This window comes from Helianthus annuus, chromosome 10 (assembly GCF_002127325.2).
Source record: "Helianthus annuus cultivar XRQ/B chromosome 10, HanXRQr2.0-SUNRISE, whole genome shotgun sequence".
NCBI lineage: Eukaryota > Viridiplantae > Streptophyta > Magnoliopsida > Asterales > Asteraceae > Helianthus > Helianthus annuus.
In genome coordinates, this window is record NC_035442.2 from 145,113,826 (window position 1) to 145,138,356 (window position 24,531).

Sequence of the window (24,531 nt, forward strand, 5' to 3'; positions counted from 1 at the left end):
ATTTACTACACCTATATGCTCATACAAGATCTATACTATACTATACGATATATGTACCAAACCTATACTCTACTATCTTTTTAGGAGAGGTATGTTTTCGATTGCTAAGGATTATACAAGGTATAATTATTTTTAAATATTTTTATTTAAAAATATATACGTATAAGAAAATTTGTAAAAAAAGAGTTTTAAAATACTATAAGAAACTTGTAAAAAATTGTAAAAATTATAAGAAACTTTGTTAAACTATATATAAATGTATAAGAAAATTTAGGTTAAAAAAACCCTAATATGACCCGTATATGTTCAATTAATCAGACAAAATTTGGCAAATCAGTCTTTATTGAAAATTGAAAATGTTATATGACTCGTATAGACCTGTACGACGCATATTAAAAATGTCGATTTAAGGATTCAGTGTGTGATAATATTTAAATTCAATCACAAGTCTATATTTTTCCACGTGATTACAGATTTTTCCTTAACCATACAGAAATAAAAAGTACGTATTTAAAAAAAAAAAAAGAAAAATCTTAATTTTTCTGAGATCACACCAATGAATGCGTCTCAATTGGCCACCAATTGCAACACCACACACACAAATTGAACCCGCAGATAAGGTGCCCTTTTCTCCCAAGTTATCTTGGCATATAACGTATGTCAATTCAACAAACACCTTACACTACACAACAACAATCACTGTTGTTAATTAAACCAATACTAAACTAAATAAATTTAAAAACTAAATTCGTTGTTTGAAATATGTGGACTGTCTGCATCCACTAAAAAAACCCAGTATATCTATTCATTTATTCAAGATTCTAGTTAACAGCATTGTTTTCTGATATTATGGTTTTTTGCTTTCTGGGTGTTTGTTTATGTTCAAATTAGTGAAGTTTTGTATCTGGGTTTTGGGTTTTATTGAGGAAAGATTTGATCTTGGGGGTGTTTAGGAAGATGATGCTGGCTACATGCCATAATCTTGAATTTGGTCCAACTGATTTTGCTGCTTGTGGGTGTTCTTTTAATTCTTTATCGAACCAATTTGTTTCGAAAAGTTATAAAAGGAAGGTGATTAGGGGGTACTGTGGTGGTGGTGGTGGTGGCGGTGGTGGCCGGAGATTGGTGTGTTGCCGGCGTGATGGTAATGTTGCCAAATGTGGAGTGTTTTCCCCTGAAGCTCCTGAGACTCTGTTTGATGGTACTTTTACTGAATTCATTTCTGTTTTTCGGTGGGCGCATCTGTTAGTTGGAACACCTGACACACTTTCTAGACACCACTGAACGTGTCATACTATGATGTTGTATAGGTCATATGGCAGGCGAAATCATATGGGTCGTATTTTGCCAAATCATACGTCCTTATGACAACGCATTTGACACCAAATTCCGTCTGTCATAAGACTTGTATGACATCACATGGCCGGCCCGTATGACATAACAGCAGGCCTGATGTATACTTTTTTTTTTGGGTGGGTTGGGGGGAGGGGGGGGGTTTGTATAGCATAATCCCTTTTCAAACCATTATGCTGTGATTTAATTTATTGATTTTTTTAAGGGGTTCAGTATATTGATTTAATCTAGTGTTTGTGAATAGCAGATGCATCAGGCCTGTCATCTGTATTAAGTGAGAAGAAAGAATCTACAAGTTTGTTTGAAGCTGTTTCTGATGACCTTCTAACCTTAAACAAGAATCTACAATCTGTGAGTTACCTACCTGTTGGCTTTTGTTTTTGTCATCAATGAATTAGAATGCTGTTGACAACTTTGACTTTCTTGAGTCAAATTTGCTAGCACAAGGTACTTCAGAATCAGAATCACAATTGATTTATGGATCTATTATAATTAGAGTTGGCGGGGCACTCCCGTTATTTTTATAACGGAAAATATATAACGCGTGATGTTTCCACTTTCCCACCCCCACCTATTCCTATAACGCGTTATAGTAGCACGGAACTTGATTTTCGTTATTTTTATCACGCCGTTATTTTTTGTTTTGTGAGGGTAGTTGTTGGTTCGGGGGAAATTGTTGGGTGTGGTGGTGAGTGATGACCACCCCCATTAAAAAAGGTTGTGAGTGATAAAAAAATGGTTGATGACATAGCGGAACTTGATTGGTGCTTGCGAGTGATAGAATTCTATCACTAGTGACCACCCCCTCCCCTTAGTAACAGACCACTAATTTACAGTTGCTTGTTCATTTGGGCCTAAAACTCTGAATGTACTCCCAATATGTTTTTGAAATTTGTGAAGATACTTATTATGTTTTTTTTTTTTTTTTTATGTTAATCGTTTCGTAGATAGTTGGGGCAGAAAACCCGGTTTTAATGTCAGCTGCTGAGCAGATATTTAGTGCGGGTGGGAAGAGAATGAGACCAGCCTTGGTGTTCTTAGTGTCAAGAGCCACATTAGAGCTTACAGGTTTAGTGTGAGTACCTCATTCTTATCTGAATAAACTCGAACGATTCGATATAGATGTAATAAGTTCCTTTTGCGGCTTAGGGAACTCACAAGAGAACATAGGCGTTTGGCCGAAATCATTGAAATGATTCATACTGCAAGCTTAATACATGATGATGTGTTGGATGAGAGTGACATGAGAAGAGGTAAAACTTTTGTATACTCATCTGATTTTGATTCATATAATCACTTTCAAAACAATTAGAATTAGTCCCCTATAAAGATGTCATGATATAAGCATTTTTCTTTCTATACAGGCAAAGAAACCGTCCACCAACTATATGGTACACGAGTCGCGGTTCTAGCTGGCGATTTTATGTTTGCACAATCATCATGGTACCTCGCGAATCTTGAAAATCTTGAGGTCATAAAACTCATTAGCCAGGTATACCATATTACCATTGCAACTAGGGGTGCAAACGAGCTCGACCAGGCTCGAGCTCGATTAACTTATGAGAGCTCGAGCTCGGCTCGGTTCGAGCTTTGTTTTCAAAGCTCGAGTTCGGCTCATTGGTACTTCCTCAAGCTCGAGCTCGGCTCAGGCTCGGCTCGTTTATTATCAATTAATTAATATATTAAACAAAAATAATATAATTGATAGACTCTTTAAGGCTCGCAAGCTCAATAAGTGAAGCTCGGGCTCGATTACTAAACAAGCTTATTTTTAGGTTCGGGGTCGGATCGTAAACAAGTTTAAATTAGCTTGGCTCGTTTACACTAAGGCTCGACGAGCCTGACGAGCTTCACATGTCAGGCTCGAGATCGGGCTCGATAAATAAACGTGCTTTATTTTAGGCTCAAGCTCGGCTCGTTTGCACCCCTAAGTGTTATACTTCGAAAGGCTTAAAACATCTATATTTGAAAGTGGAAGCTAAAGCCTGAAATATTACAGGTTATTAAAGATTTTGCTAGCGGTGAAATCAAGCAGGCGTCAAGTTTGTTCGATTGTGACGTTAAACTTGATGAATATTTGATCAAAAGCTACTACAAAACAGCTTCGTTAATCGCTGCTAGCACAAAAGGAGCGGCAATCTTTAGCGCGGTTGACAATGACATCAGCGAGCAAATGTATCAATACGGAAAAAATCTTGGTCTGTCATTCCAGGTTGTTGATGACATATTGGATTTTACACAGTCAGCAGAACAACTGGGAAAGCCAGCTGGCAGTGACCTGGCGAAAGGAAACCTGACTGCACCCGTGATTTTTGCTCTTGAGAAACAGGCAAAGCTGAGAGAGATAATCGAGACGGAGTTTTGTGAAACGGGGTCTCTTAATGAAGCTATTGAGCTCGTGATGAATAGTGATGGAATTGAAAGAGCGCGAAATCTTGCTAAACAGAAAGCTGATGTGGCAATCCAGTGTCTACAATGCCTTCCTCCAAGCTCGTTTCGGTTGGCTCTGGAGGGTATGGTCAAGTTTAATCTCGAGCGTATTGACTAGATTATGAAATGGGAAAACAGTAGAAGTTCAAACTGTTCAGTGTGGGGTTCAAGATGAAACTGTCAAGAAACACGCTCGTTTTTTGGAGGTTTTAAGGTGTTCATGGTCCCTGGTCGGTTTCCGAAAAATGTTATGAAGCTATAGGAAATCATATAACAGGAAGAAAGAAAGAAACAAACATTCATGGGTGTTGTTGTATATTGAACATATTTTTTGAAATTGATCATATTTGTAAGTTGTTGTCATGTTTTTGGATTCATGGAACTGTTTGATATATGCTCCAAATCTTCAATGTTGAGTTGCTTCTTGAAGCGAGCTTCAAGTTTATATAAGAAGAAATATTATACAAATAAAATAAGAATTTTGAATTTGTTTTGTGGCATTTGAATCTCATAATCATTCATCAGTTTCAAGTTATGTAAATTGGAAAGGTAGATCCCAAGTGGTTTGTTGGTTTTGGTTGCATTTGCAAGTAAGGGTCTTCTTTCCATCATTTCAATCTCAAAGTAGCTCAAATGTTGACATCTTGCAACCTCTCATTCGTACTAAGAATAAAAATAAAAATCCAGGGCCCCTTCATTGTATTTATTTTTTTGGATTTGTGCTTTCGATTTTTATTTAGCGTGGATATTGCGTACTAAGAATAAACTTATACATGAAACTTATAACATCTAGTGAATTTATAAACTAAGTGATTTGAACCTAGACCTACAAAGGAAAGAACACAATTTTACCACTAGACTACACTCGAATTATTTCTATAATTGATGAAAGCAAATATAAGGCTATAAGGTGTGGTCATAACACTCATGGTCACCATGACCCTCCACATTAGCGTCATGTCACACGCTTTTGATCCATCATCCAGAATCACTACCATAAGGGTGTGGTCATGACCCAAACCACTATTCTCTTATTTTAATTTATTTTTGTGAAAAGAAAAAATGAAATATTGAAAAAGGAAAGGAGACTCATAGTTGTCATGGTTTAATCCATGCGAACCATGGTTGATAAGGTAAAGAGATGGTTAACAATCCATTAATGGTCCTACGTGTCGATTGATGACCCAACCCATGCTCCCCACACCCTTCAGCCTAATATACACGTTATATGTATTTCTTTTTAAAAAAATTAAGGGCCCAAACCCCTAGCTTGTTTTTACTTATGTTTGAGCCGACCCTCATTAAATACTAGTAATGATTATAACAATGCAGGAAAACTGAATCGTATAAACTTAGAATTAAATAAAGTTAACAAAAATTATTTGATTCGAATAATTCGATATTCGATATTCGATTCGATAAACACCCCAAAACAACTCGAAGTTAACCCAAAATGCGAACCCGGGTTACAATTCAATCAGCAAACCCCAAACCCGTTCGGTCCATTGATCCTAAACGAGTTTGATGACGTGGGCCCAATTTTTAAACAAACTTTTAGTTCTCAAACGGTTATTTTTCTGTTATCTTCATCTCTTTCCTATATATACACACCCATTTCCACTAACAAACTCCATAACTACCACCAACTGAATCCTCTCTCTCTCTAAACCTGCTCGATCAACAATGGCGACCTTCCTGAAAACACCACCTGCACACACAACCACCGATACATTTTCATCATCTTCTCCGGTGTCAAACCACCACCACGAAACCACCGGCTCATCGTCTTTCTCCAAGTCTCGGTTCGAAGCCTACAACCGCCTTCAGTCTGCCGCCGTCGCATTCGGCGAAAAGCTTCCTATTCCGGAGATTGTGGCTCTCGGAGGTCAATCGGATGGCAAAAGCTCGCTTCTAGAAGCACTTCTTGGCTTCCAATTCAATGTCCGAGAGGTTGAAATGGGCACCTGCCGCCCTCTCATACTCCAGATGGTTCATGATCCTACTGCTCTTGATCCTCGGTGCCGATTTCAGGTCAATTGTTTTTTTAATTCATGTCAATTTGAATTTATTGTTGCATAGGGTTTATAGTTTCTGAATGTTGTTGATTATGGTGAGAATGTTTAGTTAGGGTTTAGTATTGAATATGATAATTTGTTTCTGCCTAATTACGGTTTCCATTTCTTGAAAATTGTTGATTATGGAGAGAATGTGTAGTAATTAGGGTTTAGTATTGAATTTCATCACTTATTTCTGCATAGTTAGGGTTTAGAGTTTCTGTAAATTATTGATTATGGAGAGAATGTGTAGTTATTGAGTTTTGATCACTTATTTCTGCATAGTTAGGGTTTAGAGTTCCTGAATATTATTGATTATGGAGAGACTGTGTAGTTGTGCTTCATGAATCTTTGTTATTAATATAACAAAATGAACAGAGAAACAAAGAGAATGAAACAAGCTTCTTCAATTCTTTATTAGAAAACAAAAGAGCGGTACGGTGTGTGAGAATTGAATTCAGTTGAAGAATAATTGAAATATTATAATAAATCTCTTTTGTTTTTCTTTCTGCATATATGTAGACACATATAGGCGTAAATGTATGTTATCTTGACCACGCTACATATTCAGGTTCAGCGGATTTTGTTGCTCAAATTTGGATATTATTCTGTTTGTGTTGAATGAGTTTCAGTTGGTTAATTCATGAGGACTTGGAAACTGTCTAAAAACTAATGTTTACTCCCTTTAAACAAGATTTTGGTTGTGATTATTTTGTGTGTATATGAATTGTACTGAAGTTTGAAAGTAACATGTCAGGAGGAGGATTCTGAGGAATATGGCAGTCCTATTGTATCATCATTAGCCATTGCTGATACCATCAAATCAAGAACTGATGCGATGTTAAAGAAGACTAAAACTGCAGTCTCTTCTAAACCGATTGTAATGAGGGCTGAATACGCTCATTGTCCCAATCTCACCATTATTGACACTCCAGGATTTGTTCTCAAGGTAATTGATACATATACATACATCCTAACATATTTATAATTTAATAATAATCTGAAGTTCTGAATGACCACATTTGGTAGGCTAAAAAGGGCGAACCAGAAAGCACACCAGAAGAAATTCTCTCAATGGTGATATCTTTAGCTAGTCCACCTCATCGCATCCTTTTATTCCTTCAGCAAAGCAGCGTGGAGTGGTGCTCATCTTTGTGGTTGGATGCCATTCGTGACATTGATCCAGCCTTTCGAAGAACGTTAATTGTTGTCTCCAAGTTTGATAACCGGCTTAAGGTACATAGACAATTTAACCTAAAACAGCTTGGAAAACAAAGCATATCAATCTTGATTTTATTTCTGCAGGAATTTACTGAACGGTGGGAGGTTGATCGATACCTAAGTGCAAGTGGCTACCTTGGAGAGAACATGCAGCCGTTCTTTGTGGCCCTACCAAAAGAAAGAACGGCAGTTTCAAACGATGAATTCAGGAGGCAAATATCTCAAGTGGATTCAGATGTTATACGCCATCTGAAAGAAAATGTCAAAGGTGGATATGATGAAGAAAGATACAAATCCCGCATAGGTTTTGGTTGTCTGAGAGATTATTTGGAATCCGAGCTTCATCGGAGGTATAAAGAAGCTACACCCTCAATATTGGCTTTGCTTGAACAACGTTGCAGTGAAGTGACTGCTCAGTTAAACATCCTGGACTCCAAAATTCTAGCAACTTCTGATGTTGCTCACCTCAGAAAATCCGCAATGTCGTTTGCATCCTCCATCTGCAACCATATGGTATGAATTCATTCATTCATTCATTCCTAACTACAAGAACAATGGTTTAGTACTTTCAACTAACGAGATCATTGTTTGAAATACTGTAGGGAGCATTAATAGATGGAGCTGCTGATCCTGACCCTGAGCAATGGGGAAAAACAACCGAAGAAGAGAAATCCGAAAGTGGTATGGGAAGTTGGCCCGGAGTAATTTCTGATATAAAACCACCGAATGCCAACATACGCCTGTACGGTGGTGCTGCTTTCGAAAGAGTTATGCATGAATTTAGATGTGCTGCTTATTCAGTTCAATACCCTACTGTTTCAAGGGAGAAGGTAAAATCGTAAATGTTTACTTGAAATATAATGAGTTAACTTATTTATTTAACTGGCTCATCTTTTGGACAGATGTCGAATATAACACTTGCACGTGCTGGCAGAGGAGGTGGAAGGGGAATCGCAGAGGCTGCTGCGGAGATTGCGCGTGCCTCTGCCAAATCATGGCTTGCACCTCTTCTCGATACTGCCTGTGAACGGCTTGCGTTTGTTCTAATCAACCTGTTTGATCTTGCAATGGAGAAAAACCAACACCTTCACTTTGATTGTAAGAACTTTAATATTATTTCATACCACCAGTATTTACAAATGTATGAAAGTAATAAAAACTAATGGATTACAACCCGCGCTCCGCAGTGGGTTCGAAACATAGATAAAACTAAGTAAATCACGAGGGTTAAATTTTGTTTGATGTTTTAGTTAAGGGGTTAAACATGTTATTATTAAAGTTTAGGGGCTAAAAATTTCATTATTAAAGTTTAGGGGCTAAAGTTGTTTATTATTAAAGCTGAGGGGCTAAAGGTGTTTTAGTTAAGGGGCTAAACATGTCATTATTAAAGTTGAGGGGTTAAACATGTCATTATTAAAGTTGAAGGGCTAAAGTTGTTTATTATTAAAGTTGAGAGGCCAAACTTCTTTGTTTGATGTTGACAAAATAGCATATTAATGGAACTTTAATATTATTTCATACCACCAGTATATACAAATGTATGAAAGTAATAATAATTGTTGTTTGCTTAACAGATGGGAAAAAACCTGGGGATATGGACGGGTATGTTGGTTTTCATGCTGCCTTAAGGCGTTCGTACAACTGTTTCATAAAAGATCTTGCAAAACAACGCAAGCAACTCGTTCGACAACACTTGGATTCGGTCACAAGCCCGTATTCTCAAGTGTGCTACGAGACTGATCTCTTATATGGGCCAGGCCCAAACTCCACTTTCAGTTACCAGACATCATGCCTTGATTTTTCAGATCAAGAAAATATACCTCCAGTAAATAATAATACTAATAATAATAATCAGCAAACAACACCGGGGAAGCTTCTAAAAGCAGCAGGAGAAGCTTCCATGACTGTACCTGAGACACCATCACCTGAAAACGCCATTGACGGTGGAGCAAGAAAACGCCATCCCAGAATATTAGGTGAAAACAAAATGTTGGGCAATATGGCTAGTCAAAACAGTTCACAGCAAGGGTCAACCTACAATCAGATATGCTCATTAGCTGCACAACATTTTGCACGGATCCGTGAAGTTTTGGTTGAACGGAGTGTGACTACAGCTTTAAATTCAGGATTTCTAACCCCATGGTATTTTTATTAATAATATATTTCTAAATTGAAACCAATTAGTTCGATGTTGGAACTTATATATTATTTTTGTATTTCAGCCGTGAAGATCTAATGGTGGCATTGGGAATGGATTTATTTGCGGTAAAAGATGAGAAGTTTATGGATATGTTTGTTGCACCTGGAGCCATTGACATTCTTCAGAATGAAAGGGAGTCTCTTCTGAAGCGCCAGAAGACATTGCAGTCTTGTTTGACTGAATTCAAGTCGGTCGCAACGTCCCTCTGATAATGTGAGAAAATGCTTTCATTTTGTGTGCAAATGAAGCTGGTGAATATTCCGTACGTACATTTGGTGAGAAATTTCATACGTATCTTGATATAAACTCCTGTGATGTCATGTGAGAAATTGCTTTGATCTCGTAAGCAAATGAATAATACATACATATCTTGATTCTCCTGTTTGTGTTTCATATATGGTTTTTGTTTGTTTGTTGAAAGTGGCTCTTGTCCCTGAAAATTAGTTATATATGACTGCCACTTTGTTTGTGTTTTTTTATAACGGGTCAATTTGGGTCTCTTGTTTGCGTTTTATATAACGGGTCAGTTTGGGTTTACTCAAAATCAGTCAAATACTGCTTCTATAATTTCAGCATGTTTCGGTTTCTTGGTATGACTCTGATCCATTTTAAAGTGTTCATCACTGTAATGGGGGCCATATTCATATCTAACTCTGCACGTGGAATAATTCACATTTTAAATACACAGAGTACATCAGAACTAGATTTTGTTAGAGATGATTGGATCTTTTTCATGAAAAAGCAGCCTGCAGGGCCCAAAATGTAAAAGCAGTAGTTTCATTATACACTAAAAGGCCCGCAAGACCCAAATTACATGAAGTCATGAACCATAACCAAATTACAAATCATGTTAAAACACACTTTCAGGGAAAAAATATTCCCGAGACATTGATACAATGCTATAGCAAAAACTAGCACACTGAGGTGAGTCAAGGGTCGTTTAAAGTAAGCGCGGGTTTAGGTCCTATATCTTACGCAGAATCAAATGTGCACCGTGTCTGGGTTGAAGAGTAACAACATATGAAGGTGAATGAGTGTAAGAAGGTGACAACTCAAATGAGAAATTTTGTAGGATGGTAGATATAGCCAGCTTCGCTTCCATCAATGCGAAGTTATTCCCGATGCAAATTCGCGGACCCCAACTAAACGGAAAGAATGCTAGCTTGTTATTCGTTGCCTTTGCGATTCCTTCTGAAAATCTCTCGGGGTTGAACTCCTTTGCATCTTCCCCCCAAAGTTCACGATCATGATGTACAAATATAACCGGCAACAAGAATTGTACCCCGGCTGGTATGGTTAGGTCTCCAAGTTTGGTCTCGCTGTATGTGATTCTTGTGAATATGGTCGCAGGAGAATATAGTCTGAGAACTTCATATAGAATCATGGTTACCTGCTTACACAAACATATTGAAATTCCTATGAAGCGAATACCCTACTAAATAAGGTAAAACGTAGTTTGCACTGGGCAAGGGGGGTAATGACAGAAAACAAGTGGAAGCTGGATTTGAACCTGACACCTCCACTAGAGGAATTCAAACACTTGTTATTGTGCCACCCCCTTGAAGGTTGCCTCATTTTTTCTATTTGGTTAAACTTAAATGTATACTTACAACTTTGAGTTGACTCAACCCTTCATAACTCGGTTTATTGTGTTTAAAAACTCGATGAACATCCTCCCGGGCTTTCGCCTGCCACGTTTGGTGTTGGCTCAACAAAATCATGGTCCAAACCAAGAGATTCGAAGAGCTCTCTTGCCCAGCAAAATAGAATGCTTTGCACTCTGCAATCGCCTCGTCAACACTCATTCCCGAATCCCCATTAGTTATCTTGGTGGATTTTAACAACAACGATAGTAAATCTTCTTCATCCGCATTGACTGCTTTTTTGTCCATAACTTTGCTTAGAATCGACCTCAACTCATTGTTGATCTCCTTCATTCTCCTGTTTGCTTTGGTAGGTAAAAATCTGCATATATATAGTTTACCATTTCATTAAAAACAGTCGGTTTTCGTGGCCAAGTATTGTTGATCTACCTTCGGCCGGGTAGGTAGGGTGACGTTAGAGCTTGAGATGTGAGCATGGCTTGTTCTTTCTGGAGTTGGTATATCCTTCTACCTTGTTCATAGCTACTACCAAATGCATTTCTGGAGATCACATCGCTTGAGAAGTCATCGATGTAAGGCTGCACATCCAACTCACACCAACCGTTCTCCGAGACCAGCTTGGCCCATTCGGTTATCAATATGTCGTTACAACTCGTGTACATAGCCGAAAACATATGCTGCCATTATAAATGATAATAAATAAATGGGCTGAATGGTTAAAATGTCGTCTTAATTACAAAACTGAATTAAAAATTATAGGCTCTCTAACTTTTTTCTTTTAACAGGTATGCCTTGTTATATTAGTTTTTTAAATATTCTATGTTTCTAAGAACAAACTCCAGCAATGTATTTTTCCTTACATTCATATATTGGTTTGTTTGGGCCTCACTTTTTACATTAATATTTTTTAAAACACTTAGTTTTGTTATTCAAAAAGAGGTAGCAACGTAGCTTGTTGCCCGTTTACCAACTATCTCGATGTAAATTCATAACACGATAAGGAATAAAGATTCTTATAAACTATAATATAATATAATAATGGAATATAATATATATGTATATATACTAAGAGGGTGTTTGGCGTTGAGTTTTGAAGGAGATTTTTAGATTATTGAGTTTTGAAATCGTAAATAATCAGTTTTGAGTGTTTAGGTTAAAAAAATTAAAAAAAATTGATTATTTGCGTTTAGAAAGTTACAAAACGCAATTTTCCAAAAGCAGCTCCTCCCCTACTGCAACAAAACACAGTTTTCCAAAAATTGATTATTTGCGTTTAGGAAAGGATTTTCACTTGTTTATTTTTTTAAATATATATTTGCCAAACACTCAAATAGTTGATTATCTGATTATTGTGATATCAAGTAATATAATCAAATCCAAACACTATCTTTTAACATCACGTTTTGTTACAGTTAATTATCTGATTCCGATTATTCAAAACGCATACTATTTTCAACATATGAAAATAAAGATAATTAGCTAGTAACAGATGTGATAAATAAACATAAATTCATAACTTTTTTATTAGTAATAATTTATAGAAAAACATTATAATATAAATGATCTCCATTTTAAATTTATATATTAGTTAAGGGGGTCCACATGAACATCTTCTGTGGAGCCCCTAAATACATACCCATAAAGTATGCAACCATTCATGATTCATGTCATTAATATAAGAAAAAAGAAAGAAAAGAAAAAAGATTAAATGAACCTTCAAGTTGTGTTGAGTGAAAGCAGGTGCGACAATCTTGCGATGTTTGGCCCATTTTTGGTCTTCGTAGGTGGGTATCCCAGGAACCATTAGTTTGACCATGGGGTTGGGGGTGGGTTTCTTGTAAATCTTATTGTTTACCAAAACCTCTTTAATTAGTTCTGGATCCATGATGGTCATCCTTGCATTTGGTCCTTGCCATGTAAATGATATTTTACCTGCAAAGCAAAATGTATCTCATATTCAAAACTTTACAACCCAAACCACTTGATAACGTCAAACAACTTAATACAAATATATCCTAACATTACACTTAGGGTAAACTTCGTGCACACATAGCTTTATCGTACAAAATTATTTTACCCGTAATTACTCTGCAGGATCAGAATTACCCTACAAGATCAAAATTACCTTACAAAATCATTTCTAGAGTAATTATGATACTCTACAAAATTACCCTACAAGATTAAAATTACCCTACAAGATCAAAATTATCCTAGAAGATAAAATTACCTAACAAGATCATTTGTAGAGTAATTATGATACCCTACAAGATCAAAATTACCTTACAAGATCATTTGTAGAGTAATTATGATACTCTACAAAATTACCCTACAAGATTAAAATTACCCTACAAGATCAAAATTATCCTAGAAGATAAAATTACCTAACAAGATCATTTGTAGAGTAATTATGATACCCTACAAGATCAAAATTACCTTACAAGATCATTTGTAGAGTAATTATGATACTCTACAAAATTACCCTACAAGATTAAAATTACCCTACAAGATCAAAATTATCCTAGAAGATAAAATTACCTAACAAGATCATTTGTAGAGTAATTATGATACCCTACAAGATCAAAATTACCTTACAAGATCATTTGTAGACTAATAATAATGTTCTACAAAATTACCTTACAAGATCATTTGTAGAGTAATTATGATACCCTACAAGATCATCTGTAGGGTAATTTTGATAATTACTCTACAAGTAAATAATTACAAAAATATCACCGCATTTTTACCTTTTCATGCCTTTCGTATGTTTTGTACGATAAGGCTATTTGTATTTGATTTTTTTTCCTACACTGATATAGCATTTGAATTTTAAAACTTACTAAGCCACTTTACAATTTATCTTTTGATGTAATATTCTTTTGAAACATTATTTTGCATCAAAAGTAAAAAGTTGGTTACGTTAGAGGATGAGTTAATAGTTAAACTTGGTTATAATAACTATAAGCCTCATATTAGATACATTTCCATGTATTTTACCCTTTAGACTAAAGGGTAGGGGGGGCCGGCTTAGGCCCGGCGCCGGTCCCCCACACCGCCCCCCTCGGTCCGGCTAGTCCCAAACGGCTCCCACTCGCCGGTCTTGACGGGCCTCCTTCTCTCACATATACCTATACATACATACATACATATATATACATAAAGGGGCTCATCCCCACCCCTTAGGTCCATCCCTTTCAAGCCCCGCTTACGTGGCGGTGACGTGGCGGCCCATCCTCTTGGGGATGAGGCTCTCTATACCCTCCAGTCTTAGTATTTGGTTTGATAAAATGACCGGTTTTTAAGTTGCTTTAAGCCAGATTTTAAATAAAACAAGCCAGCTTACCAACCTAGTACTCAGATAATTATCAAATCAATCAGTCAAACGGGTCAAATTACTTTGGCTAGTTTGCACCAAATCATGCACAATAAATTGGGTAAATTTTGAATTATAAGTGTTTGTTATGCATATATGATAATATCTATATTTTTATTATATTGAAGAGAATTAAAATATAAACAAGTGATACAAAATACTCATATACACATATCATGTATTCTAGAACATCAGCAATATATGTATAAGTAGAACAATTGAAGAAACCAAAAGAAAGATAGAAAGGAGGACGACCAACTCATGGTCAGCAGGTCGGGCCATGGTGCGATGCTGCGACCCTTCCAGGCGTGGACAAAATGAATAAGTCTAGTTTTGATGTTTCGAGTCGGTAATCAGCATACACATATTTTAGCTTGTCTTTTGCATACACAAATTTTAGCTTATCTTTTATAAATTAAAACAAGTTTAAAAAAAATAAGTAGAAGAAAGAACAGATTGCTACATATAAAGTGTGGATTTGGTCAAGATAAGAGTTGGAATGAATATTCCTTAAGTGAAGATTAATCAAACATGATTTTGCATTAGACATGAAAATCAAGCCAAATAGTATACAACTTTTACTTTAAGCTTACCACCAACATGTTTCTATATCTTGATTATGTAAGGGACTATTTGTTTACCTTTTAACGAGTCTCTTATTAATGGTTTAGATCTCTTACTGATTCAATACTTAATGGTTCAAACTGTTTGTTTCACGAGCAGATGTCTGAATGGTTCAGACATTTGCCTCTGAATGGTTAAGATTTATACAAGGTCTGAATGGTTAAGACCTCTAATCTGAATTGGTCAGATATTTGCCTCTGAACGGTTAAGCATTATACAGGCTCTTAATGGTTCAGACCTCTTACTGGTTCAGCACTTAATGGTTCAGACCTCTTACTGGTTCAGCATTTAACTATTCAGATGTTGCCAAACAGCCCCTAAGAGGGTGTTTGGGATTGCTTATTTAACTCAAAAAGGAATATTGGAGTTGTGAATAATTGAGGTTAAAAAAAAAGATAATTCTCAAATTATTTTAGTAAATTTTGCACAATTGATTCATTGTATGTATATTGATAATTGTATGCAACTGGGTACTGTATGTGTGCTGTAACCCTGTTGCATGCCCACCATTACCACCTTCGTACAACATTTTAATTTCACACTTGCTTTTAAAGTAGCTACTAGACCAATAATTAAAAAAAAAAAAAAAAAAAACACACACACACACACTTAGAAGCAAAGTTACCATATGTATGAATGATGTAGTGATAGAAAGGCAGAATGGTGGGAAGGAAGTCATCGGAAAAACTAAGTGGTTTCGAATTCTTGACCGCTTGTCGAGCCATGGTAGCAATCTGGTTAGTGTCACCATGCAACAATCTATATGATGGTCCATTGAGACCTTGTTTCCTTAAACATCTTTCGATGGCTCTAGGCCTGAGCCAGACCCACCGGACCACCGACCACACCCACCATGCACCGCCAATGACCACTAGTGACGCAAGCAATGACAACATGGTGGCCATAGCTAGTAGTTATAGGAAAGAAGTATATGTGCATGTTTCTTTTGGGGAGGTAAGAAATTTATAAGCATAGAAAAAGGGTATCCTTAAAGGGAGCTACTACAAAACTATTGGTTTGAATAATTAATTTACTAAGTTTCGAATCTAGGGTTGGACCACTTTATTTTTAATATACACATTTTTTTATATAATATATATAATAGTATATTGTGTATGTTTATGTATAAACTTGAATGTTAAGATGGAATAATGATTTGTTTGAGTTGAAGAAAAACAAAAAGGAAAAGGAAAAAGAGTGGTTCAAGGTTTTTACAAATATGAAAACCAAGTTAGATGCTAAAATGTATTAATAGTGCATAGGTTGCTAAGGAATTTGGTTAATCTTTTTTCCTTGAAAATAATATAGAATTAATAAAGTGGATGTTCTGTTTTGTAATTTTTATTTATATTATTATATATTTATAAATGTATTGTTTATAAGTTCATATATATGTATATATACGTGTGTTTTGGTTTTCTTTTATCGTATTAATTGGAATATAATGTTATAGAAAAAATTAATTGGGTTGCGTGGTATCGGGTGTCATTACCTAAGGATCTTAGAGGGCTCAGGCTTAGTAAATTTTGAAAACATAAATATTTCGCTTCTTACTAAATGGTGATGGAGATTCCTTTCGGATAAATATAAACTTTGGACCAAGGTTGTTGAAGACTTGAAGCTATTCATGTGACGAGATTTGGTTGTGATTTTATCCCGGCTAGAAAGACGATGGGAGCTCTATTTATAACACTCGAACTTGGACCGTGAGTAATCTTTTACGTTCTAGCTAGGCTCATTAGTGATTTTTCAATTTGAAGATAGCTTCGTTTCGACTCTTTTAATGTTTATTTTTTTATACAAATATTTTATTTTATATATGTATAATTTTTTTTATAAATTTATATATAGAACATAAAATCATTTAGTTATTGTATCATAATTTCATAATATATATATATATATATATATATAATACTTGTTATGTGATTATAGATTAGTAATTACAATAAATTGAAATCATATATAGTAGGTATGTTTAGTCTCATGAGTCTAGTCAATGGCGTAGCATAGTGGAGGGGGGAGGGAGCAGGCCGACTCCTCAAACTTTTCGCTCAGTAATAGAAAATATGTTGTTTTTGTATAGAAATTTTTGGGTATATACGTTTTTGACCCTCAGTTTTATAGATTCTTTTTGGTATATGCGTTTTCGACCCCCCGGTCGGAAATCTTAAGCTTCTCCATTGAGTCTAGTCAAACTCGATAATGTGTGAAGCTCAGGTTTAAATTGTTTATTAAATATGTTTTAGTTTAAATTTAAGCTCGTTTAATTTCTGCTCAATTAAAGCTTTTAGCAAACATAATTTGAGTAATTCACAAGCGGCTCGAATCGCGTACATCACTACCTGATTGGCCATTGTTGGGTGACATATTTTCGATCTCATGAAAATTCCTGAATTTGTAGCTACCAAGCACATAGAATATTTTGCATATAAGTTAAAAATAAACATGTGATCTTTAACGTCAACAATTCATGTTATGAACTTGTAAGTAAAAACCTGAACCCACATTCTCCCATGACGATATATAATTCTATACGCACCACTACCAATTAATTAGATAACAGAAATAGCTTAAAGTATATCTATTTGTTTATTTGTTTATTTATTTGACATTTTAGTTGCTTTAATTTCCGTACATATAACAGATTTAATTCACATCATGTGAGATTTCGTGATTCATTTTACTTCTGTTTTTTTAAATCCAATTGAAAAATGAGTTGTGAGACAGAAGTCAAAAGGTTTTGCCACTTTCTCATCACTATACAAACCGTTCATGTATGCAATTTCATAAGCTTCAATTATTTCTTTATTTCAGTGGTCATGTATGATGCATATCGTAATCTTATCATGCATATCATAATCTTATCATACACTTCAATTATCTCTTTATTTCAGACTTAATGATGTCATGTATGATGCATATCATAATCTTATCATACACTTCAATTATTTCTTTATTTCAGTCTTAATGATGTCATGTATGATGCATATCATAATCTTAGGCTGGAGGGTGTGGGAGACGTCATCCCTCCACCTCAGCCATCTATAGCGCCACCCCTCCGCCATCATCCATACCATCAAATTCAATGGGGGGCGCCATGGTTGAAGCGCTACCATGGTAACGAGGCAGATGAATGTGTTTAGGTGGGGCCCACAACATGTCATCCAATCAATTTTTTTTTTAATTTTGTTAAATAGGGGGTTTCATCTCACACCGTGCAAGTTAAAAGGGGGCGTTATAAAGCCCCCTGACTGACGTGGAGCCTACGTGGCACTGACGTGTCTTGATAAAGCCCCTAGGGGCTCCATCCCACACCCTCCAGCCTTATACTATACAATTTCATACATTTCAATTACTTAATTGTGTTTGTAGCTCAGTGGTACGAAACAAAGCTTCTTTAGAAAAGACTCAGATTCTAACCTTAGACAAAGTGTAATTTAGGAGTAGTGTGATGTGTGTGTGTTTAGCCTTTCAAAAAAAATTATTTTTGCGTTCATTCTTAACGATGTCATGTCTGATGTATAGTATAGTATAGTATAATATAGTCTTATTCTATACCATACAATATAATATACACTAACTAATAGTATATATACAAGGCTTCAATCTATGTGGTACGAAGGTGAAATACACAAAGCAACCCACACTCCCTACGAAGAAATACACAAAGCGATACCCAAACTCTCTACAAAATAAATTTTGATACCCGTTTCACCTTATTAAATATAATATGTGTTTTATTTCCTTTTTAAAGGCTTTTATACGTTAAACGAGAATATAGATGTAGGAGTTGACCAAAACCCTCTAAGAGTCACATGCCAAATGCTAGACTCAATTATAGTGAGAGTTGATGGATCTAAATTGATGTATTCAATATTTGGTGTTCATGGCATATGCTACTCAACTCAACCATACCATTTAACTTTCTAAATTCACAAATTGCTTATAAGTTATAAAGTCTATATCCATTAACTATAAACCTTGCTTTCGTAAATTGTATCAATAACCATTGTCAAATCTTTTAACCAAGTATCGTTTTTGCCTTTTATTCAAATATTCAATCAATGACGAGAGGTCAAATTACAAAGAAAACGGTGTTAGATATTCGTATTAATAATACGCTAGTAATAAGTAATAAAGGTAACTAGAAGTGTGATGAAAAATCATTTAGAAAGTCCAATTCTAATGTGCTACCAATGTGACAACACATCTATACCAGTTATAATTTATATATGTGACTCTAGTGTTATTAACATTGAGTTACGAAAAAATTATCAATGTGATTATAAAGTTAGTATTTTGAAGACTCATATACACACATACAATACACTCATGTTTGAGATAATATTTCATTTTATAATTTATTGAGTGTCAAGTCGCATTATACTCTTACACTAAAACTTTTCCAGATTTACTAATTTTTATATTTAACTATATATAAGATTCCAAACTTATATAAAGTGAAAAGAAATTTACGAGCAACAACACATTACAACCCTTGTATTTTTTTATTCAATTAAATTGAATAATATTGAAAAATACAACAAAATAAATAATTGAACGGCTGAAAATAATTTAATAAAAAATGTAATTGTAGTGGTTGAAGAATCTCTACTTGTGTGCAGCAATCACTTTAGTTAAGCATCAAATAAAACATGTTAGGCCTAAGAATTTATAGACGGGGGGACCATTTAATTTCTGACTTCTATTTATTTATATTTCTCAAGCAACAAAAGGTGTCATGGGAAGATTAGAGAGTTTTCAGCTTAAATAAATATGTAGTATAATTTTAGTTTTGGTTCTGGTTTTTTTTTTTTTTTTTTTTTTTTCTGCTTCTCTGTTTCTCAGCTTCCAGCGGCTGGGGGTTTGGTTTGTGGTCTTTGGTTTTAATAAAGTGGTTCCTTTTGCTATTAAAAAAAAAAACTATTTGAAGAAAATTCATTTTTGTTTGTTGCATTTTTTTGTCCTCAGTTAATTTTTATATGATAATCAGAAAATGTGTATATATCATTTCTTGAAGCTCTTTATATGATTCTTTTTTATTCTACCTTTTTTTTTAATTACAGTTTAGAAGCTAAAAGTTGCTCTAGTTAATATTGTTTTAAAAAGGAGATAAAAGTATTTGCGAGGTTTTAATTTTTCGTAATTTGATGTATCGAGAATCTTTAATCAACTTGGTAAAACTAAGTTTTCTATAATATTATTTAAATTTAAATTTATCTTATATATTAATTAATATAAAAATCAAAATAACATAGGTAATTAAATAAGATACTAAAGCGGTAATTGATTGGACCTCCAACTCCTTTACGTTAAGAGAGACATTAAGCTCGCGCTTAGGTCGTTTTGCAGCATAAAATGATGGCTTGATCTAGTAATTTTAAAAGCTTATACTCACGTCTAGTTTGTTTATTATTTACAATTTCAGTATTTTTTTTTGTGTGTCTATATCACTATATATTGACAAATTTTTTTATACATAATCTTGCGAGTCAAGCTCTAGCTGAGCTTTGGCTCGTTTTAGCTATTAAAGCGAGTTGAAGCCAAGCTTTTAGCTTTGAGACTTGTAAGGATGGTTACTACTATTATACCATGGTTAGTGAGAAAAAATTTAATGACCATCTAAATTTGTGAGAGAGAAGAGGTGATCTTTTTTCTTCAAAGTGTGTGTGAGAGAGATGAGGTGATATTTTTCTTAAAAGTGTGAGGTTTGTGATGATCCCTTAGGGAGGCGGGGTGGAGAACTTTTTCTCCGTGATGTCCATAATTCACGTGTGGAAGTTTCAATTTTTCCACCGCCACGAACATACTTCAACACGTGAAGGATTGTTTCGGTGATAAAATCAACGCGTGATGAGGAAAGGATGTGAGGGGGTGTGAGAGTTTATTTTTGGGTGCTGTGAGTGATGAGCATTGCCACTAAAAAAAGTTGTGAGTGATGGAATAATGGTTGATGATATGGCAGAATTTGATTGGATATTGTGAGTGGTGAGTGATCACCACCCCCTCCCCCTTACAACATGTAAGGGAGAAGTTGGAGCAACCTCTACCATATTAAAGAGAAGTTCCACCCTTTTAGAGATAATCTTGTACATTAACATGCTCAAACAACTAGAAATAATGCTTAACCAACTATGAATCTTGTAAATTAACATGCTCAAAACAACAAACGTGTTTGACATTGTTAAAAATTGCCAATTCTGGTAACAATCGCATAAAGACCAAATAAAATCACCCAAATCTTTTTATCACAACAACCCAACATTAATTTGCATGGAGAAACTTACAAGTTACAATGAGAAATACTTGAAACACATAATTCTTTGTAGTTTTGTATAGGACTAGTGGTTATTATATACATTACATACAAATGCAATTAACAACTAAGGAGGAAACATACAAGTAACACAGACCCACACTACAAATTCACATCATAATACAATCAATTTCATATTAATATAAAATGTAAAAACAAAGGGACCATCAACTAGACTGATTTCTTATATAGTTATATGCATCAGTCAAGACTTCTTAATCCAGTACGACTGACCTTACACGCTTGGTGAAGCAGTCATCAACTTGTAACACCAAAAATCACAGCAATTGTTCCAATTATAGCCTGCATAGCAAATTTGCGTATAATTATTTTAAATTTCAATTCCATTGAATTCAAACGAACCAAACACCTCCTTAGTCTTTTACTGAACACTGATCGGTTGATATTTAAGGTAATAAAGTTATGATTAAGTAATATATGTCTACTAAAAACACAAGAAATCTTACAGCGATTAGACACGCAACATATCCAGGTTTCTCTCTGTTATCGTATTGAGCAAATAGTAGAATGAATGCTCCAACATACCAGGGGATTGCAGCTACGAAGAAACCCAAAATGAACCTTGAAAGTAAAGATATATCAGATGGATGTTAACGCAGTTTCACTAGGAAAAGTGACTGAATAAGAGTAAACCATCCTAAAGCAGGAGAGGACTTTAAGACGTTTGGCAAACTGATTCCCCGTTAAATAAAGTTTCACGGTGAAGATGTATACTAAGTGCGGTGGTGTTTCTTTTAGTTTTGAGTTAATTTGTACAATTATGCCAGTTCAGAGTTCCGATCAAATTTCAAATTTGTACCATTTCTGTCATTGACATTCTTGAAACATGCCAGTTCCGTCCAAAAAACTAACGTCTGTTAAAACCTGTTGTTAAATGAAGGGTAAAAACGTCATTTTCCTTTTTTTTATTTTCCTTTCTCTTAAAAGGGGTGGGATTTTAATAGGGTATAAAAAAAGAAAATAAAAGAAAAATGGAAAATGACATTTTACCCTTCATTAAACAACAGGTTTTAACAGACGTTAGTTTTTTGGACGAAACTGGCATGGTTCAAAAATGTCGAGGACGGAAATGGTACAAATTCAAAATTTGGCCTGAACTGGCATAAATGGACAAACCACAAGGACCAAAATGGCAGGTAACTCTTTAATTTTTTTATCCAATACCAAAACCTTCTATAATGTTGGTACTGACTACTAAAACTACCCTGCTTCTTGTATTAATAACTGAAACTGAAAACTTTAGAAAAAGGTTAGTTTAGTGGTAATTACTTAATACCAATCAGGCCCACGCCATAATCTTTACTTTAATACCTACCTAATCTTGGCCACTAAATGGTAAGATGACTGCAGCACATGTTGGGATTTCAGGATGCTGGGAAACATTTATTTAATCCCCAAAAGCAACCAATAATTATGGAAAACTGAAAGTAACACCACATAAAGAAACCTCTATCCCATTCTGGCAGGTTAATTAATGATATATTAAGGTGGAAAAGGTAACAGAAAAGTGATAAAACTTCAATTCATAAATCACAAATATGCTTGTTTGTAATAATATCCACAGCAGCTTCAATCATTGCAAGGAAACTTCTGACTCAAACAGGTAATGTCCTTAAGACCAAACATAACTCTGGGCTGCACATTGGTATTTTTTTTAAATCCTACTTCACCGGGAATTAGATGCATAGACAAAGGGGTGAAATTGCATCTGTCATGATGTGCATAAAGTTTATTTGTTATCGTTGAAGATCCTAACCAAACTTTATGAAAAAATGTTCTTTAATATTTCACATATCTTTTAAACCAAATCATTCAATTTGAACAAAGGAATGATATTCTTCGAAAGGAGCATATGCAAAGAGTAAACACATCCAAGAAACCAATAAGGCAATAATATTTGACTTCATTATGTAACAAGAAGATGACTTACAAAAACCATCCAATACCAATACCACAGCAAGGAAGGCGAGGTTCTCTCACAGGTCGTCCTTCAGCAACAACATAACCTAGAATACCATATACATTGCTAAAATATAGTCAACACATCTTAAGAAACTAATTAAGCTTTTGTACAACTAGCTTAACAATCTGAAGTCAGTCTCAAGGATCTATAATGTTATGATCATTATCCATCAACAACCACCTCAAAACTTTTTAACTCAAAAAATAGTCAAACATCAATATCTACTTATGAAATTGGCAGGTCACAATGATCTATATCACCTACAATTAGTATAAACTATAAGGTACCAGAAATAAAACATCATTTATATAAATCTGATATTCAATCCAACAGTAACATGATCCACTCATCCACATTGCGAAATATGTTGTTAATCATGCTTCAAATACAACACTATTAACTAAATCTAACGGTTCTAGAGGTTACACGACTTCAGCAACAAGTAGTATCAAATATTAACCGTGTAATTGACTTTGACGCAAGGAGTTTGACTTATTCATCATACCTGCAACGGCTTGGTAGCCGTGAACATAAGGATCAACCGACGGTCCGCCGTGAGCTCCGGGAGGCGGAACAGGCTGAGGAAATCCGATCACCGGCTGAAAAGTGCCGTACTGATGCGCCGGTGCCGGTGACGGTTGCGGTTGATCCGGATGATGTTGGTACTGATGTTGATTGTTGTCCTTTCCTGGTTCACTCATGATTTTGATTTCTTGTTGGAGAAGAAATTGAAGGTGTGAAGTAACTGATGCAAGTTTTTCAAGGGTTTTGAGTTAGATCTTTTGTGTAACGGAAATTGTATCGAAATGTGTTTGTGTACAGCTAATTCGTGTGTGTCAACTGTCATTGACTAATTGGGTATGGACACGTAGGTGTTTGATTGAGAGTACAATTTGCTGTCATAAAATTTAATTAATAATTTAATTTATAGTTTATATCGTTCTGTATTAAAAAAAGTAATAATTTTGTAAATGGTTGTGATTTGTCGAGTAGTCGACGTCCAGAAGTTAATGATTCGACTCACCTAACCAAGCAATAAAGGAAATATTTGTTCTTTTTAGGTTTAATGTTTATAATTTCATAATTTAAATATTGTATCCTCATAAATCGAATGGTTGAAGTATGCGTTATTGCGGAAAAGTTTGAAATATGTAAATAGTAAAATGTAGAATGTGTCATAAATGTATACTCATCTTGACCCCACACTACTGGTCGGGAGTTATGCTCATGGGTGAGATTACTATCCCTGGGTGACATAATGGGGTGTCAAGAACATGTCAATGAGGAGTGTTGGTCATTGCACACTTGATTCGGGGCTAAGAGATGGAGACTTCAGAATATAGGACTAGCCCAAGAGAGATCGGGGTTGTCG

The 24,531-nt window shown here is 35.1% G+C and overlaps 4 protein-coding genes across 5 annotated transcripts; 2 read left to right on the plus strand and 2 right to left on the minus strand.

Moving 5' to 3' along the window:
• The first annotated feature begins 591 nt into the window (after nucleotides 1-591).
• Nucleotides 592-4,269, plus strand: LOC110885948 (solanesyl diphosphate synthase 1, chloroplastic). 2 transcript variants are annotated; one of them, XM_022133690.2, is made up of 6 exons: nucleotides 592-1,201; nucleotides 1,598-1,704; nucleotides 2,301-2,428; nucleotides 2,503-2,606; nucleotides 2,718-2,845; nucleotides 3,353-4,269. In XM_022133690.2, exons 1-6 carry the CDS (start codon nucleotides 958-960, stop codon nucleotides 3,899-3,901), a joined length of 1,260 nt encoding a protein of 419 aa, XP_021989382.1. In that variant the 5' UTR covers nucleotides 592-957; the 3' UTR covers nucleotides 3,902-4,269. The 2 variants fall into 2 exon arrangements, with proteins under 2 accessions (XP_021989382.1, XP_021989383.1); XM_022133691.2 differs by having other exon boundaries at nucleotides 1,601-1,704.
• A 1,122-nt stretch (nucleotides 4,270-5,391) lies between these two features.
• On the plus strand, nucleotides 5,392-9,678 carry LOC110885949 (dynamin-related protein 5A). The gene is made up of 8 exons (XM_022133692.2): nucleotides 5,392-5,814; nucleotides 6,595-6,786; nucleotides 6,867-7,073; nucleotides 7,143-7,571; nucleotides 7,661-7,888; nucleotides 7,961-8,156; nucleotides 8,633-9,200; nucleotides 9,281-9,678. The coding sequence occupies exons 1-8, from the start codon at nucleotides 5,467-5,469 to the stop codon at nucleotides 9,465-9,467; spliced, it is 2,355 nt and encodes a 784-aa protein (XP_021989384.1). The 5' UTR covers nucleotides 5,392-5,466; the 3' UTR covers nucleotides 9,468-9,678.
• Nucleotides 9,679-10,019: 341 nt separating this feature from the next.
• On the minus strand, nucleotides 10,020-15,776 carry LOC110885950 (cytochrome P450 CYP72A219). The gene is made up of 5 exons (XM_022133693.2): nucleotides 15,482-15,776; nucleotides 12,577-12,794; nucleotides 11,292-11,539; nucleotides 10,869-11,223; nucleotides 10,020-10,648 (listed from the first exon to the last, which is right to left on the minus strand). Exons 1-5 carry the CDS (start codon nucleotides 15,759-15,761, stop codon nucleotides 10,223-10,225), a joined length of 1,527 nt encoding a protein of 508 aa, XP_021989385.1. The 5' UTR covers nucleotides 15,762-15,776; the 3' UTR covers nucleotides 10,020-10,222.
• A 5,311-nt stretch (nucleotides 15,777-21,087) lies between these two features.
• LOC110885951 (60S ribosomal protein L18a-like protein) lies at nucleotides 21,088-24,061 on the minus strand. Its single transcript, XM_022133694.2, has 4 exons — nucleotides 23,665-24,061; nucleotides 23,127-23,202; nucleotides 21,643-21,757; nucleotides 21,088-21,478 (listed from the first exon to the last, which is right to left on the minus strand). The coding sequence occupies exons 1-4, from the start codon at nucleotides 23,858-23,860 to the stop codon at nucleotides 21,434-21,436; spliced, it is 432 nt and encodes a 143-aa protein (XP_021989386.1). The 5' UTR covers nucleotides 23,861-24,061; the 3' UTR covers nucleotides 21,088-21,433.
• Nucleotides 24,062-24,531: the final 470 nt, after the last annotated feature.

Coding starts and splice junctions, on each gene's coding strand:
- LOC110885948 (XM_022133690.2), top strand. CDS start 958: ATGATGCTGGCTACATGCCATAATCTTGAATTTGGTCCAACTGATTTT. Junction 1,202..1,597: donor TCCTGAGACTCTGTTTGATG/GTACTTTTACTG, acceptor GTTTGTGAATAG/CAGATGCATCAGGCCTGTCA. Junction 1,705..2,300: donor TAAACAAGAATCTACAATCT/GTGAGTTACCTA, acceptor ATCGTTTCGTAG/ATAGTTGGGGCAGAAAACCC.
- LOC110885950 (XM_022133693.2), bottom strand. CDS start 15,761: ATGGCCACCATGTTGTCATTGCTTGCGTCACTAGTGGTCATTGGCGGT. Junction 12,795..15,481: donor CTACATCATTCATACATATG/GTAACTTTGCTT, acceptor TTTGCTTTGCAG/GTAAAATATCATTTACATGG. Junction 11,540..12,576: donor TCACTCAACACAACTTGAAG/GTTCATTTAATC, acceptor TTATAATGGCAG/CATATGTTTTCGGCTATGTA.
- LOC110885951 (XM_022133694.2), bottom strand. CDS start 23,860: ATGAGTGAACCAGGAAAGGACAACAATCAACATCAGTACCAACATCAT. Junction 23,203..23,664: donor CGGCTACCAAGCCGTTGCAG/GTATGATGAATA, acceptor ATGGTATTCTAG/GTTATGTTGTTGCTGAAGGA. Junction 21,479..21,642: donor ATGTTGCGTGTCTAATCGCT/GTAAGATTTCTT, acceptor TTTGCTATGCAG/GCTATAATTGGAACAATTGC.
- LOC110885949 (XM_022133692.2), top strand. CDS start 5,467: ATGGCGACCTTCCTGAAAACACCACCTGCACACACAACCACCGATACA. Junction 7,572..7,660: donor CCTCCATCTGCAACCATATG/GTATGAATTCAT, acceptor GAAATACTGTAG/GGAGCATTAATAGATGGAGC. Junction 7,889..7,960: donor CTACTGTTTCAAGGGAGAAG/GTAAAATCGTAA, acceptor TCTTTTGGACAG/ATGTCGAATATAACACTTGC.